The sequence below is a fragment of the Larimichthys crocea genome, chromosome III (assembly GCF_000972845.2).
Source record: "Larimichthys crocea isolate SSNF chromosome III, L_crocea_2.0, whole genome shotgun sequence".
NCBI lineage: Eukaryota > Metazoa > Chordata > Actinopteri > Sciaenidae > Larimichthys > Larimichthys crocea.
Genome location: NC_040013.1, coordinates 39,970,104 through 39,991,130, shown reverse-complemented (window position 1 = coordinate 39,991,130; position 21,027 = coordinate 39,970,104). Strand labels below are relative to the sequence as shown.

The 21,027-nt window shown below is 37.4% G+C and overlaps 1 protein-coding gene across 3 annotated transcripts in view; it reads left to right on the top strand.

Annotated features, from left to right (window-relative positions):
* The first annotated feature begins 2,009 nt into the window (after positions 1–2,009).
* The window catches only part of LOC104923945 (rho guanine nucleotide exchange factor 12), a 28,543-nt gene continuing 9,525 nt past the window's right edge, over positions 2,010–21,027 (top strand). For 2 of the 3 annotated variants that reach the window (XM_019274805.2, XM_010737159.3), the window contains exons 1-15: positions 2,010–2,734; positions 11,658–11,749; positions 13,936–14,034; positions 14,270–14,319; positions 15,539–15,596; positions 16,132–16,352; positions 17,950–18,027; positions 18,203–18,304; positions 19,016–19,141; positions 19,322–19,420; positions 19,572–19,682; positions 20,091–20,189; positions 20,313–20,355; positions 20,573–20,678; positions 20,838–20,969. In XM_019274805.2, coding sequence (XP_019130350.2) covers positions 2,703–2,734; positions 11,658–11,749; positions 13,936–14,034; positions 14,270–14,319; positions 15,539–15,596; positions 16,132–16,352; positions 17,950–18,027; positions 18,203–18,304; positions 19,016–19,141; positions 19,322–19,420; positions 19,572–19,682; positions 20,091–20,189; positions 20,313–20,355; positions 20,573–20,678; positions 20,838–20,969 — 1,448 coding nt within the window. In that variant the 5' untranslated portion in view covers positions 2,010–2,702. Of the gene's footprint in view, positions 2,735–11,657; positions 11,750–13,862; positions 14,035–14,269; positions 14,320–15,538; positions 15,597–16,131; positions 16,353–17,949; positions 18,028–18,202; positions 18,305–19,015; positions 19,142–19,321; positions 19,421–19,571; positions 19,683–20,090; positions 20,190–20,312; positions 20,356–20,572; positions 20,679–20,837; positions 20,970–21,027 lie in introns of those variants that run through there. The other variant, XM_019274806.2, reaches the window with a different exon arrangement.

The following is a 21,027-nucleotide window of genomic DNA, read 5'->3' as shown; positions in this document are numbered from 1 at the left end:
TGTACTCAGGGCACTCTTTGTTTCTTTATTGTTCTCAAACACATCCAGATGCAAAGACCTTTTCCAAGACATACTGCATATTTTTACTGATCACTGGTCTAAAACATATTGGTAAGAAATGGCTGCTGATTTAGTTAGTTCCCTAATGCTAACTGTTCCTAAGTTATGATGGAAAATGTTTAAATGTTTAAATTTCATTTTAAGTAATACTAACACAAAGTTGTATGTAAAATCTTGTTTGGGGTTGGTGTGAGGAATAAACTGGCTTGTGGTTTGATAAAACAACGCAATGGATTGTCGATTAGAACAAGGCACAAACACAGGGGATCCAATTGATTCTCATTTATTGTTAGCTGTTTGTTTTATCAAATACGCAGCTCAAACATTGAGAATGAGGGAGGGTGAGGATGAAGCCAGCCAGCTCCTTTGTTTTCCATTAAGGACAAAGGCCTCACACAGGTGAGCTGGCTGCCTAAATAGACTTGAGAGCTCTGCTCCGAGGGCTTTCTTTCTTAAAAACTGATATTTGTTTAAGATATTTATGATGACAGACTAATAGAAATGGTTTGAAATAAATCGGCGAATTGTTTTAAAACAGCATGCTCTTGAAGTATGCTGCACTGAAGTGAACTTACATTTTACATGAACACTGAACTAACTTTGACTAACTTTCTTATAAGTTGTGTATCATGTATTTTGGCCCCTTTTCCTTTATTATTTGAGAAAACAGCCAATGACCCATTTCAACATTTCATATAAGATCAACACAGACTGGATATAGGCAGGATTTAAGAAACACTGAGGTCATAATTTCATATTCCCCAAGCATGACCACACCCACTTGGGAGATCGTTGACTAGCCCCCAACCAAACTCTGTAAAAAATAAATAAATAAATCAAAGTATTTCACATTTTATCTCTCATAGTTGTGTAAATATTGTTTCAATACTTTTTCTACACTTTTTATTGATTACAGGTCTTGTTTGTTCATTTGTTTAAAAGCATCAAAGTAAAAAAAAAAATCACCCTTAAACAATCCAACACGTGTAATATGTGCACAATTGTACAATGTAAAATCCCCTTCATGTCATGAAAACTCCAACCTCCCAGAAATATTACAAAAGACATGAGATCATAGTCAACACCTCAGAAGCTAGAAGTCCTACATTCACAAGCTACACTTGAAGGCAGCATTTTTGTATATGTCCAAACTGCTGTAAGTTTGTTGGTAAACAAGTTACTAAAAGACCATAACTTTGATATTTGATATTATATTATTCATGTATAGTGGTGGAAGAAGTACTCGAATCCCTCATTTAAAAAAATAATCAAAATCAAAACAATAATATTTGCAAGAAACTATTTGTAAAATAGGACTTGAACATGACGCCCTCTAAGAAGTTTAAAAGGGAAATAACAGACGTCTGAAACATGACCATGTCTGCCAACACAGTTTATTTGTTTTTGTAAATGTCTACAATATTGACATGACATTGACATGTTGTAAGTTCAATCTAAGTATACTTAAATATATAACCTGAGATGTTTATGATACTTTAGATTGTACTTCAGCAAATGAGTCATTTTTTCTTCTATGTTTGAATATATTTAGTTTTTTTGGGAGAAGAGACCATGTTTGTATGTTTACCTGATGCTGGTTATTGCACGTTCTCCCAAATAAAAAGAAGTATGTTCAAAGTATGATCTGAGTACTTCTTCCACCGCTCATCCTGTATAATATCTGCATTTAATCTGGTCTTTCATTGCTTTAAATATGCATGTAAATATATATGAATATTCATATTATTTAAAGGTAATCTCATTCCCGCAGCATGAGTATCCAGCTGCACAAAAACTGTGAGTACAAGTCAAATAAAACCACACTATCAGCTTTTAAATGTGATCGTCTCTGAAGTACGAGCAGTTCCTGAACGCAACGGAATGGAAGGTGGGTTTTTCTCCTCTTTTTACTCTTTTGGGCAAAGAAGGGGGGGCAAAGCATTTCCTTTTTCCATTTGCATCACACTGTGGGGCAAAGTCTACCGTACTAATGAGTGCGGATTAACGTGAAGAGACCTGGAAGAGGATGCTACACAAACTGGTTCTTCCAAATCAGCACTTTGACTGGACGGGAAATAAGAGGACAGAGTTCATTTTGGATTTAGCAGCCAAAGTTTGACGTAATTCTTCCCCGGACATCAGGAATAGTCTGGAGTGTCACCAGGGAAGTATTTCCTAAAAGGAAAAATAGAGATATCCTCAACTTAGACTTGGAGGTATCCTGAAAAAAAAATTGGATTAAGGGAAAAACATCTAAAGCAAGTTGTGTGCAGTAAATTCACGGTTTTCTGGATGTCTCCGCTGATGCAGACAGCAGCTGGTTAATCAAACACATTCACACCCCAAAGAAAAAAGTAGCACATTTCTTCTTTTATTGCAACTTAGTGGATTTTAGACTTCATCAGCGCCGCTGGTAATCAATATATGATCGATTTTAGGGGGATTTTCCAGCAACTCTTCCTTTTACAATAACGGGATTTAAAAAGTCTACATGCTGAATATAACGACTCGTCGACGTTTCTGGACATGGACGGACATCGAGGAGATGAAATAAAGGAGCCGTTTGAATAAATAAGAGTCAGACTTGTATCATGAAAATGTTATTTGGGTGAAGTCCTCGGAAAGTCGTAAGGGAAGCCCCAATGAGTGGCACACAGTCAACACTCACTGACAGGTAGGATACAAACACTTCTTTCCTGCTTTCTTATGTCTTTGCTATGAATATGACATGTTTCCCCAGTATGTATGAAGTTGAAATGGTTTTCTTATTTAAGATCGAAGTTTATGAATGGAAAAGACCGCTCAATGCACCCCCGCCAAACTCCATTAAAATATCTCAAAATTTAAGTTTTTCTTATTAATTAGAAATATCCATGACTAGCAGAGTGTTATATAAGATATTTTATGGTTTAATTTGCTGTTCTGGTGAATTCGGCAATCATGTGATCAAACAAAAAAAAAGTCCAAAGTTCCCATAAAGTATTACTCTTTAAAATGATTTGCCCTCTTCATCTCGCATTGTCGTAGGTGACGATGGCCTCTGGAATCGGTGGGGAATACACTTTAAAAGATGGGTTTTAGTAAATGTAAATGTGTTTGGACTATTGGAATCACACCGAACTAATTTCTATGTGTTTTTAGAAAAACTCAGATCAAGTTGAAAATCTACAGATTTCTCAATGGAGTTCGTAAAAGTGTCCCCCCCACCCTATTAAAACCTAAACGGAACATAACGGGACTCGGTTTCCCCCCCTCTTTAGTGGTATCTGATTGGTTTTGAGTGTTGATGACAGACCTCATTCCCAGCCAGCAGGGGGCATTTTCCTGGAATGAGTCATTATTTAGTTGTGGCCCCCAGAAGATCACTTTAGAGGTTTCTGCACACTTTTCTGTCCATAACCTGCAGGACTGGATACTAAAGCGCACAGACCAGTCTTCTAGCAAATGTTATGTCCCAGATACCAGGGTCTGAGACAATTTACTTGCTGTCTGGCTTGACTGAAACTGGACTGATTGAAATATCTCTGTGTAAACATGTACTTTAGTATTTAGGTAGTTGAACAGTCCCATGTCCTTCATGGAGGACCTAAACATCTCACATTTAGACCTATGGGTTTTCATTAGACTCTTGGATACCTTGCTGACACTACACTCACGTTATCTTATCTGGGATTGCAACTGGCTGCAGCATTGACAGAAACTAAAGTTAAAAGTCACATTAATCTGTGCACGTCAATACAAATTTGATTATACGATCACTTGACTCCCCCTTTATTGATCACAGTAAACACAGGCTGTTGTAAGGAGTCTGGAGTTTGTTGGTACCAACCTGAAACATTTTGGGCACTTCTGTTAGAACCATATGAGGTGAATTGTTTTTAAAGGTTAATGGTTGACTTTGAGCTTTTCAGATTCCATCCCACATAAGTAACTTGTGTATTTTTACACTCAGTAATCAGGAGTTTCCTCTGAGGAAACGCCAAAACAAAGGCACACATGACTGCCTTGGAAAGTCAAACAAAGTCATTTGATTTCTTGACCTTCAGCCTGCAGAGGACTCGACGGCACTCGTCTGCTTTTTACAAGAATGGACCTCCTTTATGTAGAAACAAATTCCCCGTAAAGATATATACAGTTTTAAAAAGACTGTGGGGTGGAAAGCATGATGTACTAAAGAACTGACCTTAAGGGAAAATGAAAAAAATGAAAAACCAAAGAACCATCTATGGTTTGTCAAATAAAATTTAAAGGAACAGTTCAACATTATGGGGAAACTCTTGTTTGCTCTCTTTCTGAGATTGGCTTGAGAAAATCCATATGAATGCAAGTCCATCACATCTGTCAATTTTATTGGTCAGTTTGTGTTATGTGACAACAAACTAACTGATCATGTTAGAAGCTAGCCAATAACTCCTGTGTCCTGTGAGGTAAAATTACTATTTAGCATGTCCAGTTTTGGTACTCCTCTGCTAGCACTACAAAACTGGACTGGGTTAATTTGGATGTTACTTTCAATGTCACAGCAGCTATTACAAACTTGATGATCCAGTCATACTTTCATCCATTCTACATTCTTCTCATACATTCAAAAATTTGTACTGATCCAAACCTCTGTTGGCTTCTAAGCATCTTAATTAAGCACCATGTTGTCCAAATCTTTTACCAAAACTGCAGTATGGCATTATATAGTCGTAAACTAAACCAATATAACAGTTTTCAGAAAAATATGTTTATTTTACTGTATCAACATATAGTGCTGTATCTGAGTTCCTGCCTGCATCTGTAAATGTTTTCATTGAAGCAGAATTTAATAAATTTGTTTTACTTGCAAAGTAGCAAATGCAAATTGAATGAAGTCTGAATGTGACTTGATGACTCCCTGTACTGTCGCTGAACATACCTCTGTGACGAGGTGATTTAGTTTCATTATCTTAACAACACGCTTGTCTGTGGATTTTGAAGGTTATTACTGAAACCTTTACGACCAAAAAAAAAAGTTGGTTCAGTTGCCAGGCAACATTTGTGCCAACTCCAGCAGTTGTTAGGTCATTTCTTGGATGTTGTTCAAGGGTTTCTCAGTGAGAAGAATTCAGTTTGAGCAGCCTGCTAGGTTTCTCCCAACATTTGTGATATTTTACTGTCTGGATGTGACAACACCCAGCGTGGGACATGTTCTTCTGTCTGCCTAGCCTTGAGGGAAAGACTAAAACCACCTTCTTTCCTGAAGAACATTGCATAAGTCATGTTAGGGTCACAGTAGCTTTACTAGCACAGCTAACTTAAGGCACAGTACAGGTCCCTGGAGGTTGGGTAAAAGGAGGTCTTTAAAGGAAAACTATGGTTTATTACAGCTTGGTTTTTATTTTGGTTGGCCCGGCCAATGCCTTTATCAGTTCTGTTAACATTGTAGTAATTGCTAAGATCTGGGAACACTGCACTGTTACTAAAAATAGGTCCAAGGGGGCAACAAACACAAGTAGATAATGGTTTTAAACAAGCCAACAGGTTAGTCAAAGTTAATTAAATGAGAAAAACAAACCGTAAAATTCTACAAACTGATCATTATCCTCATAGTTTATAAACTGACCCTGAGGTTGTATACCACTGGGTTTAAGATCATTCTGTTCAAGTCTGTAAATAATAAAGTGATCAGCAAATTGCACATTATTTTGGAAGTTCTGCTCTTGCTTGTGTAAGGAACTTGCTTCCTGTTGCATATCACAGTTGGTGTTTCTTAAATTTGTCGAAACAAGTCCGTCGTCATACCAGATAGATTCCAGCCTTGAACTACATCTACTGGGCTCTCTTGCCTTGCAGAGTGAGCCTACAGAGATAATACACGTACATCTGTCTCACAGAGGTTTTGGTGAAAAAGCAGAAATAGGATGCAGCCATCAGTCAGAGCAGTTATTAACACATCTATGATTCATTTGAAACCATCAGGCAGTTTAAATAATGACTCTACCTCCCCTAGTTAGGATGGGAGAGTTTCTTTCAGCTGTCTCTTCAGTTTAGATAAGACTAAACCTGCCAGACTCATGAATTTATTTGTTTGTGTTGTCAAAAACAATGACACACAGTTGAGCCCACAGTAAGGGTGATGCTTAGATTTAGGATGTATGCCAGCAGTACATGGACCAGCTCTTTTACTCTTTGTCGCACAGTTTTGCTGATCTGTGTGTTTCCTGCCCGCCGACCTCTAAACTCCCCCCCACCACCACCATCTCTACACCCTGTGGCGGGAAGTGGTGACATCACTGTTAAACAATGTCTGTCGGGCCCACCAGGCCACTGGCCCTTTCCTGACTGACACTGACACATCAGTGCAGGATGGCTACCAACAAGCCAGAGCACTTTCAAAGCTACCGCAGTGTAATATAACACTCCAAGATTAGCAGCATATGCCTAAATAGAGGCTCCCTAAATGTATCATCTCACCTATAATTTACTCTTTACTCTGTTACCTTTCTCCTCATTTCAGATTAATTTTACTGTTCTTAATTCTACTTAGTGTATTGTTCAGAAGCTGGATTTTGCAGCCTGACCTTTGTTTTTCTCTTCACTGCCACCGAAACTATGCATAATAAAAGTGCACCCTCATAAAAGAGTAAAAACAGATCCATTGGAGCACCTTGATAGCCAAGTGGTTGCAACGGTGGCCAAGTGGTTAATTTTTGAATTAACATGTACTAACATACATATTTACTGACAGTATTCCACTGCATTTGCGTTTGAATTTTCCCAGGTGCAGTGTCTGTCCATCTGGAAATAAATGGTAAATGGCTACATTCATATATCCAAGACTGTCACTCACATATTCATACACACACATGCCAATGGCTACAAAGGCTATCAGGCGCAATTTGAAGGCAACCATCAATCTGATCCACAACTGTTTCCAAAGTGGAATCACTTTGGTTAGTGATAATTCAAATGTGACAAACAGACCACTTTGTGATTAAAACACACTTTCTTTTTTGTTCTCTATTTTGGCCACTACCTGTGAAAATACAGACAGCTGGTGATCGAGCACAACAAATGTCATGGTTTAGCAGCTCTGTTTTATCTTGAAGAAATCCAAACCCAACTCTATTCCAGCATCTGAATTTACAAACCACTGGATAGGAATCGTGGACTTGAATGAGATGTGTGCGCATACAAAAAATGTGTCTGTGACTGTTTTTTTTAGATTAATTTAGATATTCATCACTGAAGACAAGTTTTATCATGACAAATTACCGAAGGGCAGGCAGGTCAGAGAACATATGCTGTGCAGTGAGCAGCACGAATGGCTGAGATGTAATAATTTCAGGTATTTAGTGATGAATGATTCAGACTTGATTCTGTCTCTGAGGGGTTTGTTGTCAAGACTTTACACTGTACACTGCTGCATAATGAACATATAGTATTTATATTACAATATTCTTCCATTAAAAAGCTCCAAAGGGATATAGCCTCCAAGATTCAAACCATGTGCTGTCAAGATATCAAGATTATCATGATTTATGGAGCCTAGGAGCTTATCAATGTATTATTTGGTGTGGATAAATATTGGAGATTAAACCTGTGTTTATATTAAAAACTGTTCTGTATGCCAGTGACATGGTCTTTATCAATCAAAGTTTCCATTCATAGACTGTAGTCATGTTTTAGAGCCTATGTTGAGTTTCTTGATTAGATCAGCCCTTGGAGTTCCCAAGCTTATATTAAATTTGAATGTTTGTGGTGATACACTGGTGGGAGCCAAGTGACGTCAGATGCAAATGTGCAATGAGTCACTGAAATGGAAACGGACGAGAAAATATTCACTCTGGAAAGCTCAGATAATTAACCAGTGAAGTTATTGTTTACTTAAAGTCTGGGGAATTGATCCCACGCATAAGTTTCTGATGTGTGTGTGCGTGTATGTAAAATCTGAATACTGACTTGCAGGAAGGTTAATTAAATAAAGGGAAAAGTTGTCAACAAATTTGTATGTGGTTTAAATAGAAATTAAAGATGCCATTTTAATTGAGTCTTCTCTTTTACTCCTGTTAATTACAAACATGTATGAAATTCATTTTGCATGGTTCTCATTAGGATACTTATTTCATTGGTTAAAGGTCCATGTGACTTAAAGGTCTTCACCAAACCTCTAGAGGTCCACAGTGCTGTTGTAATAGTCTCCTATAGTTTAACAGTGAAGCATTAATTTAGAACAACGAACTAAAAACTGCATCAACTGTCCGGGAAAAGTTGAATTGGTAAATAGAGATGTCTGTATTGTTCATCTTCCTATATAACATGAAGAAAAACTGTAAGGTAATTAATGTGATATCTTGGTTTGTGTGTTGTTGTTTTATGTAGCTTTTATTTAGGACATGTGTTGTACTAAAATAAATGTAAAAATGTTAAAGGGCATAGATAGACATAAGGCATAAGCCTAAATCATTTCCCTGTATCTCGCTTCATAAACATTGTGATCTACTCTATGTGTATTTGTAGCTTCTCAGGTTTTTATCTCCAAGCCTCTTGAGCTGAGTCCTTTGCTGTTATCGTCCCAGAAGAATTGTCTGGTATTTTTGGCATCTGAGACACAAGTAGATTGCTGCATGTTTTTTTTGTCCTCCTTTGATAACTCTGCACTAAGGAAAGTCTGAAAACATTAGCCACCAGACCTACATCCAAGCCGAGCGACACTAATACAATAAGTAAAAGAATGATTCCCTTTTATTGTTGTGCCAGTTAACTTTTCAAATTGACACGAGCACTTCCTTTTGTAATCCTGAACTGGTGAACTTTTCAACCAGATTTTAATGACTTCTACAGAGGCAGGCTGTCATGGCATTTTCAAGTATAACCTGCAAATTTATTGAATATTATCAGATATTAGAATATTCAGGGATTTTTCTTTTCAATGTAACCTGTTACTCCACAAATAATGTGTGCTTCTTGGCTTTGAAAGTAAGACTTAGTTACCACTGTAGGTAGTAACCTAGTGACTTTGTGATGCTAACGATTGCACCTTGCATTGGAGCAGATAAACACACTATTTAATCTATTCCTTTTAAAATGTGTTTTTTGGGTTACTAAGATAGAATATGAGAAATATATAATATGCGTATAATACAAAGTATACTAAAACTCTTCTCTCTTCTATACACTGTACCATTCCTGATGAAAATCTGTCCTGATATGACTCAAAAGTCATGTTCACAGAAGAGGTCATGTAATAAAAAAATGTATTCACGTTTCATACAGTCACATTTGCCAGCTTTTTTCCTCACTCCCTGATGTATGCTTCTCCATAAACCTCTTCAATGTGGGGTCACTTGCCAAAGTAGGCTACTTTTGTGATAAAGAGTCAGTAGTTAGGTTTTCAGGTGACTTGTGCCACAAGGTTCAAAGTTATCAAAGAAGTTTGTCTTCGTGATTGTGCCTTCAATCTCTGGAACTAAAAGCTCTTATCCAGAAAAATGCACTTAGCTGCCACCCACTGAGCAGGATGCAATTCGTCCTTGTCTCACCATGTCTTATCGACTGCTAATCTCCTCTAAGCACAGCAAGGAAGCTCCCTAAGTGGGCCATCCAATCTCGGAGAAAAAGACAAGGTTACCACATATACTTTCCTATTCAACATAATTTCATCCCTTTATCTGTTATTGTGAGTTTTGTTTTGTCTAGGAGTGGAATCAGTTTCATCTATTCAGTCTGGTTCATTTTATGGGACCTTGACACAAAAGGAAATTAGTTTCCTGTCTTCTGTTTGTCTCAATCTGATATCCCAGAATTTAATTTATATCATCTTTTCACTGCACCATGAGGTTAGTTTAGAAGGGATTGTTCACACACTCTGGCAGCTCAGTTGAAATTTCCTCAGCTCTGTCCTTTGTCTTCCCTCAAAGACACTTCTGCGCCTCCTCCTTCCAGTCTCCCTCCTCTGTTTCTTTCCCAGCCTTCTCCCTCATTCAGGAAACTGGAACCGAGCCAGAAACCCTAGTCTCCATTTCCGGGAATCTGTCCCACAAAGCCAGAGTATAGTAAGTTGGCACTGACGTGGGAGCCATTGTTAAAAGCCCAGGGCCCCCATTGTCTGAGGGAGGAACAGCAGCACAAACAAAAACCCCTCTTGCGGAACAAGTAGGAGGAGCTGTAGGGGGGACACGGAAAGGGGGACCTCAGCTATTAATATATGAACTACCACCGTCAGGTCCACCTCCTATGAGGGATATGCATTATAAATCAGTTAAGCAAATACCAAGAAAGAGGGAGGACATATAGCCTGTTCTATTTTTTTAGTCTTTTTATTGTTGTTGTTTTTTTTCAAATTTAGACATCAATAGCTTTGTCTGTCCACTTTTAATAATATCGACACAATTAGAGAATACTATGATGGTTGTCGTTCGGCAGGTGTGATTTTCAATGGGTGACTGCAGGAGGCTGTTGTCCATATGAGAAAAGATCTAAATACATGTTTTTACGCTAATGAGATGTGGATTCCCTTTATCCAACTTTTCAGGTTACTAATTGCCTGTACATTCATATTTTTGACTACGCAACATACCAGACTCTCCTGCTGCCATGGGAATTGTTATATGTTGACATTGAAAGTGTATTACATATTTACATTGTTAGCAATAGTACAAATCTGCCTATTCAATATGAAGCTACATACAACAACAGGGTATCTTCATTTAGCCTAAAGAGTGGAAACACCTGACTCTATCCAGAGGTAAAAAGTCTAGTTTTGTTGTCACTGAGATTTCCAGGCAGTTAGGAAGTCACTGGACACATGACCCCCCCATGCAATTTTACATGTCACTGCCTAAATGTACCTTAGTTTGAGCATTACTGCCATACATATCTTATGTCTTTTTTTTTAATTGTCATTTAGTTTTCTTAAGCGCTACTCATCAAAAATTTGCTTTCTAGTTCTTGTGGTCAGTAACTCTACAGAGATCCATTAAAACCTCTACATACCTGTGGTTTAACAATGGAAGTGTTTTTACTTTGCCTGATTAGATCTTTCTTCAAGATGTTCAGGCATTTACAAAATGTACATGGCATCTCCCCCACTCCCATCGTGTTGTATTTCTGTCTTTCGTCAACCGTATCAAAAAAGGTCATCATAAAGTCAAATTCTACCTGTAACATGGTGGTCGTCTTTTTTTTCATTAACATCGTTCATCTTTGAGTCATTGTCATGAAACATGTTGTAGAAGCTGCCACCCTAGGCAAGCAAATATTTTAGTAGTCTGTTCTCGGCATTTGTTTTGTTGCACCTGTCAAATGAGATAACCTTAATCATGCTTATAAGCGTATATTTGTTAATCCCCATAGCTGTGTGTAGTGCTATTCCTTTCAAGAAATGGATTTTAGCTACACTAACTACACTTGGAGTTTATATGTGCATATAACACTGATTACAATATGTTTACAGTGCGCCTTACTTAAGATACACTGCCTGTTATTGTTATACTATTCAATCAGCACCTTCTTTTAAGATTTGATGCATTTCCAAACTAGAGAACCAAAAGCTAAAACAACAGTGAGAAAGTAACAAAATTACTTAAATGTATTTATTTATTGTATTTTGTGTCCTCACTTTGTCTCTCTAGGACCCCAAGCATTCTCAACAAGGACCCCACAGACAAGAAACCTAAAAATGAGAAATCCTCTGTCTCCCTCAAACATGAGTTTGACCCTACAGGTAAGAGACGTATGCTGATTTATATTTTGTTTTAGTGCTTGATTTTTTTAAAATTTTAACTTTCTGCAGCCTTTCTTCTGTGAAGCACTTTTTATAAAACCAGTGTGAAATGCCAAGTGTTAGCGACGTGGCTTAACAGATGGTTTACTTTACCTTGCACCTGTTTTGCATTATTTCAAATAAACATTGAGTTTTGCTATTTCAATTAATTGTTTTAGTCACTTGTCAAGCAAAAAATGCCAAACATGTTCTGTTCCCGCCTTTTAAATGTGAAGTTTTGCTGCTTTCCTTTGTTTGATATTAAATATTTTGGGGTTTTTGACTATATGTCACCCATAAGCCCCAGGAAATTCTGCTTTGTATTCATCTTTCAGCATTAAGACATTTTACAGCCTAAAAAGTATTGATTTATCAAGAAAACAATTGGCAAATTAATCAATAATGCTCTAACTGAATTTATAACTTATAGCTGAATGAGTAAACTTTGCTATTACTGACATATACATACATACATCTTTATCTGCCATACATGGTCTTTAACACAGGGGCTGGTGAAGGGGAGAACAGAGATTGTGTGGTAGTAGGCAGCGCTCTGAAACAAGTTGTTAAGATGGTTGCCTGGGTTGCAAGGTTGACATTAATCCTTCCTGCCCTTTTATTCACCCTTGAGTCTTGAGGCTCCTTCATGGAGTCCAGAAGGCAGCCAATTATCCACTCAGGAGAAGGAAAAGGAAATCCAGACTAAGGGAGATAGTGATTCACCGAACTTCCTCAGTGACTACAGGAAGAACATCCCTGATGGAACTTTCTTGATTTAGTAGATGGTCTCTGCAGATTTCAGGGTTTTGATGAAGTAGGTGTGTAGGAATATGAATGACTCAGTTGAGTTTAAAAATGGAGGCACTAGTTTTATAGGGCCAGAAGGACTTGGCAGATTCAGATTGGTAGTGGCTCCTGGCACACTGTCATGGGATTTTTCAAAATGCAAATAGGACAGAATACAGGGTGTGTTAAAGGTATCCTGTGGAGTTTTTGACTACTAGTGGTGCTATGAAGCAATGTTTTCTACAACTACGAAGGTGACGCAAAATACTCAGTGTTGTTTCTGCAGATTGTTTGTGGCATTAATGTGCAAAACAAGGTACTAATGCATGCACAAAGGGAGTGAGGAAGATTGAAAGCTAGCAAATATGGGGGTTAACTCTGTACAGTTAAAACTATTGAAGAAATCAGTTTTGATCACATGTTTCACAAAGGAAGCAAATGCACCCTGAATGTTGGTTAGGCCTCAAGGATACACTATGCATTTTGATGAGGAAAAAATGTATGTAAACATAACCTTGTTTGCAAGAAAACTCCACACAGAATCACAGAATGAAGAGTTACTGAAGAACATGCATACATAAGTATCAGAGAATGGACAAACTGAACACTGGCTTCAGACAGGAACTTTTATGTTTTTCACAGGAAGCCACTTGTGGACTTCATGCTAAGGAAGAAAGGACAGGGTGTGGTGAGGGGGTTGTAATCGGCAACTGCACCCCTAGATGTTATTAAGTCCTAAACACAAAGTGTTTAAGATGTGCAAACAACCAAATGATTGTATATACAAATGTTTACTGAAACTTGTAAAGAATTTCCCCGTTGAGGAGATTAATAAAGTAATAAAGTATCTCTTAAAAAATAAAAAAGTTGTATTATTATCATATTACAAAGATTTAAGAGAGACAAAATGAAAAAGATCTCTCTCTGGTGAGTTCAGTTTTAGTTGGAAAGAGATCGAGCTTCTATTTAAAAACCTTTTCTGTTTCAGTCTCTTGATTTGTCACTTCCTGTGTGGAAGAATTTTTCCCACAAGTGACTGCACCAGTGCCAGGATTCCTTTAGGTTCAAACAAATACTATGAGATGAAACTTTCTTCATTAGTTTTGCTAATACTTTTAACTAACATTCATTTTTTGTAAGAAATGTAAAAGAATACAGATGTATGTTTTGAATTTTCTTTTGTTAAATAATGGAGGAATTATTTAAACTAGAGCTATCAAAAGCTAATATAACAATAGATAACAACATATTCAATATTAATGCCTTTTTCTTTGTTGGACTAAAACAGAAACATCATGAAGCCATGAAGTTGGATCATCTGACAACCAGTGGTTGCTTCTGTATGTGTGTGTAAATGGCAGGTCTTGTCCAGCGGTGTGTGATAATCCAGAGAGATGAAAATGGCTTTGGGCTGACTGTAAGTGGAGACAACCCTGTGTTTGTGCAGCTGGTAAAAAAACGTAAGTAAGGCTTTGACACACACACAGACATTTGTCTTTCTATACTTTTAGGCCTCACTGACATAATGCATCCCCTAGCCCTAAACCTAATGTTAACCATGACTGACCATGTTTTTGTAACAGTACATCTGTGGTCACTATCCTCACAAAGATGGCAAGACAGACACAAGCACACATGACCACATGAGACAAAAAGCAACAGCTCTCAGTCTTTTCTGTTTTTTTTGCACTGTAGATGGAGCTGCGATGCGAGCAGGTGTTCAGACAGGAGATAGGATCATTAAGGTGAGACAATGAGAGCTATGTGAATTAACAGTTCCTTCTCACTCGCGGGATAAGCAGCTGGATCTGAAACTGAGTTAAAGGTCTAGTATGTAACAGCATTCAGCTGGTTGCACAGGCTCACAGTGCCACTAAATCATACACACTGGACCTTTTTTAAATCTAATTTGTTTAGTCTCAGCTTTTGTGAAAGGGATGCGCTGATCCATCTTTTTCTCTCACGCTACCAGTTCAGATTCCTAAATGTGTAGTTTCTATATTATTTTTACTCTAAATAGTTTTAAACTATTTCTTTTTTACATTCTTTACTTTTCTGTACTTGTTTCTGCGCCTGTGCTGCTGCTTGCGTAAAAGCCTAAATTCCCCTCAGGGGGCTCAGTGAAGGATTATTTTATCTTAAACTCAGCCTATTTGCCAATGCAGATGGTCAGATTAAAATGCATTTATTGTGAAACTCATGCAGTAAGTAACAGCATTTGCTTTTCTTTTTTTTTCTTTAAAATTAGCTGCAGCAAACAAACAGACCTGAACAGAAAACTGTTTTCAGTCTGGTTTATGGAGTCACTGATTGTGCTTTGCCAAAGGGCCTCAAGCTGGAAACCAGTTGTTGAGGGGTTAAGGGTTGCTGATGCAGGGGTCACACCGCGACTGTAAAATATTAAAATGTAATAATAAATTGATAAAAGTTGAAAACGAACAGGCAGAAACATCTTATTGTATGTAGTATAATACAGTATATTTTAGCTGGACTATAAAGTTATGTCTACACAACAACTACAGCTCTAACCATAATATGTTAATAAATTCAGTGCTGGTGGTTAGAGGACAAGTTTGATCATTTTCTATATTTTTGTTGTAGTCACACGATCCCATGAAAAGAAATATGAAATTATCAATCTAATACATATTTTCTATTTATCCAAAGCCTGATATGGATGATTCATCTTCTCCACAGAGCTCCATTGTCCAAAATAACTAACATAATCACGTCAGTGAGTCACCGTGTTGCACTGCGCCACATTTTCCTTATCGTGTTTTTGGAAATTGTAACGACATTTTAAAATAGGGGTCTTGGGGCACAGAGCCAAAGATGTGGTAGGGAAGTCAAAAGGTATTGAGATGGAGAGAGAGAGACGGTTTTGGTAATGCCATGGGATTGTTGACAATAACAAAAATATAGGATATAGCTAACTTTTTTTCTCCCGATGCTTTTTGTTTCCAGGTTAACGGGACCTTGGTTACACATTCAAACCACATAGAGGTTGTAAAGCTAATAAAATGTAAGTACACTGTATCAGTTTTCAGACCATATTAAGAATATAATGTGAGCATGCCTTATAGTAGTTACTAATCAGTTTGTGTGAGGGCCAAACACTGTAGAATAACGTGGACATAGCATGTTTTAAGCACTGAAGCCATAAAATCTACATCTGGGCTGACTGTGATAGGCTGAGACATCTGTCAGTCAAACAAACTTGCCCCCAAACATACATCTGTATGAGCTTAGCTTTTAAGCTTTTTCATTTCTTTTGGAAAACAAATATTGAGATTTCAATTTGAAGGAAAATGTAGGGGTTTTCCCATTCACATGTGAGTGCAAGTGCCTGAACAAGACATATAATTCATGACAGCATTATGGTATTATTTTGGTCTTTTCATTTCTTTTATGTGGTCAGATGTTTCTCTGACGAAGCTCTTTTTCTCAGCTGGTTTCGGTGATCAGATCTTCACAGTGGCTTGGATGCTTTTGTATATCAGCATTTTTCTTTTTCTTCACCCTCCCCTCATTCCTTTCCCATGACTCTTTTCTGGCAGCGGGTTCCTATGTAGCCCTGACAGTGCTGGGGAGGCCTCCGGGGCTTCCTCATGTGCCCCTAGAGGAGGGAGAGGAGGAAGAGAAGGAGGAAGGGGCAGAGGTCAGCACACTCTACTCCTCTCTCTCAGTGCCTCACTCACCTGCACTGCCAGGTGGGGAGAGATCCAGCCATGTGACCAGCAGCCCCCAGGAGCACATCACCTCCTTTCTGCCTGATGGGGTAAGGAAGGAGTTTTTATATTTAATCATATTCATGTAAACATTTACGTGTGAGATGGGAACACTTTATTACACAAGATTTAGCTCTTACCAATAAGTCAAGGAAGCGTGCAGATAAATGTACAGTAAAACCTGTTTTCAGACTTCCTGATGAGCTCTGATGTCATTTTAAGTTCATATGAAGTAGGTTGTAAGTTACATGCGAGAATCATCCAACATCTGATTTCATCATTAAAATTCTCCAACCGAGAAAACTCTGTATTAAAAAATAATCCTGTAACTATAAATTAGTTAATTATTAATAAGTAACAGTTGTCATGAGTTAAAGGTAAATCAAAGTACCATAGATCTGTTTTCATGAAACTGGCCACAAACATGAGTGCAGTCCTTATTCTTACAACAGCTTGTATGAGCAACTTATAAAACCTGTTTCCATTATTACTATTGACCTTGTTTTGTTTTTATTTAAGTGATTAAACACTTCAACATATAGATGCACTTCCATATACACAATAATGCTACCTTTTTAAATATTTTGAGCTTTGATTGAAAGTTACAAAATGGGAACAATCTTTATGACGTGAAAACATTTTTTTCGTTCTACGGAGGAAGCAGGATTTGGACTTCTTTATTTTTTGTGTTGTCCCAACAGCTTTTCTCCTACAAACAATGCCAGTCCTAAACTTGGTGTCTAAAAAAGAATAAAGAATAAAAATATAAAGAAAAAAATACAGAAAATAGACTACTTCCCTGAGGAAAAGGGTTAGGGCCTTGTATTTTTTGTCAGTGTAAATGCATTTCTTGGAGGAAATACTAAAGAAATATATTTTTTTCTCATGTTAAACATAGTCCAGAAATGTATAATCACTTAATCTAATTATTCCACAAGAATAATGTAACACAAACTGAACAGACTGTAAAATCTGCTCAGTTCCTTTTCTATATACTGTGTACTAATGTAGCCCTACTAATCAACAGGTTAGTAAAAATAAATTAGACAAATAAAATATTCTAGCTGTGCAAGTTGCAGGTGTTTCTTTCTTTTTTTTTAATGTTATAGTTTGTGTGTAATTTGTTTTATGTGGAATCTGGATGTGGATCACAATGGTGAAGTAAAACTTTAATTATCTGAAATGATATTATTTCAACTGTGATAAGGTTCATGGTATCAGCAGCTTATCTGGCTGGTACAACCCACACAGCTCATTATTTTTAATTAGCTCCATCGTCTCAGTCCATTACCGCCTGCTTTTACCGAAACTGCTGCACTGTGTCAACGATTTGTACTCTTTGCGACACTGGACACATCAAACTAGAGGCTATGCTTTCAGAAAATCTTGTGTACCTGAACAAAATAACTGACAGGCAGTAAATTATTCCCAATGTTGTTCATCACGTTTTTGTCAATCATTTTCATGTTCCCCTTTTTTACTTTTTCGCTTTCAGTCTGATCAGTATCACTTCTCCTTTCCACTGTATACACATTAAGCTCCCTTCAATCACATTTGTCTGTTACAGGAATAATTGTGTAATGACGTGTTTTTCAGTGTATCTTTGACTATTTTGGCTCAGTGTTTCCTCTTTATCTCTTCTTTTAGCCTGAGAACAAACCCGCACAGAGTCAAAAGGCTGACAACATGCAAAAGATGCTACTCAAGGAGCAACAGGACCTACAGGTGCATTTATGATACAATTAAATCGGAATATTTATTACTGTATTTGCTTGGACACAGTGATTATGATATGTTGAGTACGGTTTGTCTGCCTTTTATCATGTTTTCACCTGTTTCTACTGTTTCTACTTTTTTACGTGTACTACACTGGACTTTTTGGGGATTTATTTGTGTGAAGTCAAAGGAGGAGGAATCCAGCAGGGACAGTGGGCCTTCTATTCATCTGAGGGAACAGGCTAACGCTATCGCTACCGACGGGACCTGGACCAACAATAACTCTGTGGGTACTTTCTTCGCCAATTGTGATTTTGTTATGATTTTGCCAGCTTCTCAAGTCAGTGTTGGTAGATCCTTTTTTTTCATATTAATTTGTCTTATTAATTTGTTGATAAACAAAAAATTGATAATGTATTAAATGTCTTATTATGTAAAAATGCCAACCATTCACTAGTCCCAACCTCTTAAATGAAGTATTTTCTCTGTTTTATGTCATTGTAAATTTAGTAGCTTTCAGTTTTGGACTGTTGCTCAGCTATTTGGAGATGTGTCCTTGGGCTTTGAAAACTTGTAGTGGGTGAATCTTACTATTTTCTGACAGTTTACAATCAATGCCAACATGTTTTTTTGCCATTTAATGACAGTTTAAACCTGTATTTTATGGAGTTTTTATGAAAATAACGAACTTACCAGATCAGGTGCTGCTGTTGACCAGTGGACATTGTTCCATAATATGTTGTGAAAGTACCCACGATCTGATGTTAAATACAACAGGAAGTCTCTCTGAAAATACTGGTTCGCCAGACTCCTTTGCAATAACAATCGTTTTTATCACAGCTTCTATAAATAGGGATGAAACGGTTGTACTTTCCAATCTCTAGGGATTTCCCAGTATTCAGCCCCAGACTAAACAATCAATTTGGCTTAAGTGTTGTGTTGTTCTGTGGGTGTATTAACGTGTATGTGTGTGTGTTTTTCTGTCTGTGTGTATTAGATGCATAGCAGCCCCCTCCCAGAGAGTACCGGCAAAAGAGAGACGCCCTGTCAGAGCCCGGACATCAGTCGGCGAGACGGTCTCAACTTCTACTCATCACCTGAGGCTGACGACCACCCTGACATGGTTATTTATGCTCTCACACACACATACGTACACAAAGACACAATGAAGTCTGATTATTACATATTTTCTGGTTTTGTAAAATCATCAATGTGACATTTTAAAGCTAAATTATTTTTTTAATGGAATAGTAGTAATATACAATACATATCAATGTATAATAATCTTTTCAATTTCACTCAGGACTCTAGTGCCCAGTCTACTGTGGGTAGTCCCCCACATCCCCTCAACCCCCAGATCATCGGAGCAGAAGATGACTACTTTGACTCTCAGCAAGAGCAGGTATCTCAAGAACAAGCTGATTTTATGTCACATTATCTTCATCGATATGATTATTTAAGCATGAAAATAAGAAAAAAATAAACATGTTCTCTTATAAGTTTGCTTATAAAAGTCTTATAAGTTGATCCTTCTGTCTCTCTTTGTCCATCAGATTAATGGAGAGTGTAGCTCTTTCCAGAGTTTGGACTTATTGAAGTCTCGGCCGGCTCATCTTGCAGTTTTCCTCCATCACGTCGTCTCACAGTTTGACCCTGCACCTTTGGTATAACAACCACACGCACATAATGCAGACTAAAGGTTTATAATACAATTTTAAAATTTAGGTTGATATCAATATGAAAAATGCATATACTTCTACTGTATGTTATTGTTAGTATGTTATTGTCATTGATAATAGGTAGGACAATGAATTTAAACTTCTGGTGTACCGAACAAATTGAGGACTTTGCATATTCTTAAAGAATAATAGTGGTGATATTTCATATTTTTATTGTGGTCTACAAATTCCACAAAGAAACCAAGACCAGATTGTGTTACTTCCCTATCCTGAGTGTGGCACTCGACCTCAAGTCCATTGTTTACTACTTGTGTCCGTGTTTTGAGGTAGTATAACATATTAAATGAGACTGGCAGCAATATAAAACTCTTTCTTTCTTCTCCCACATGTTAGCTCTGTTATCTCTACGCTGACATGCACAAGCAGACCAGCTCCAAAGAAAGTCGCCGCTTCTTCATGGAATTCCACTCACTCTTTATGGATCGAACAGCAGTAAGTTATTCTGCTTTTTTTCCTCAGTCCATTTTAAAGTTGTTCTTTGTATTATTATTAGTATCATTATATAAATATGTATATTTTTTTATTTAACTCTCATACTTTTTCTGTCTTTCCCAGAATCTTAAAGTCCCACTGCCAGAATCAATTGCTGGTGAAATGGGTAAGGAAAAGAAACTAAAATATGTATCATAACACTTCAATGAACTGACTTAAATTGCCATAAACATATCATATTTCATAGTTTTGCATATGAGTTCATATATGCTATTGTGTCTTCTTTATTAGTTGGTTTGATAAATCCATGTAGTCATTTCATTTCATTTATTAAGAGTTAGAGTTGTGATAACTATTTTTTGTTTGTTTATGTCTCTGTACAGAGAAGCGGAGGCTGGAGTTAATCCCAGAAGATATTTGCAAACAGTACACTCAGGTTTTACAGGACACACTTCTGCCAGACCTGCACAAGAATCTGGAAGATTTCAGGTAAGATTCACCACAACCATTCTGTCAACAATGATTTAACTTGAAAGTTTTCCTGACAGAAACCTGTTATACACTAGCTGTAAGAAGATAATATCTCTATATGTTGCCCCGTGGATAATGTATGCTGGGGTGCTTGTTTTTGTGTCTTTGTACGTGCAGACAGAAGCGTAGCATGGGTCTGACTCTCGCTGAAGACGAACTGTCTAAGCTGGACACAGAGCAAGGAAAAGAGGCCTTGGAGAAGGAATGCTCCTGTGCTGAACACATCCTATCCAAGATAGAGGATATCCTGTGAGACACTAAGCACACAAATTCCAGACATGTACACACGTATACTCAATTCCTATAT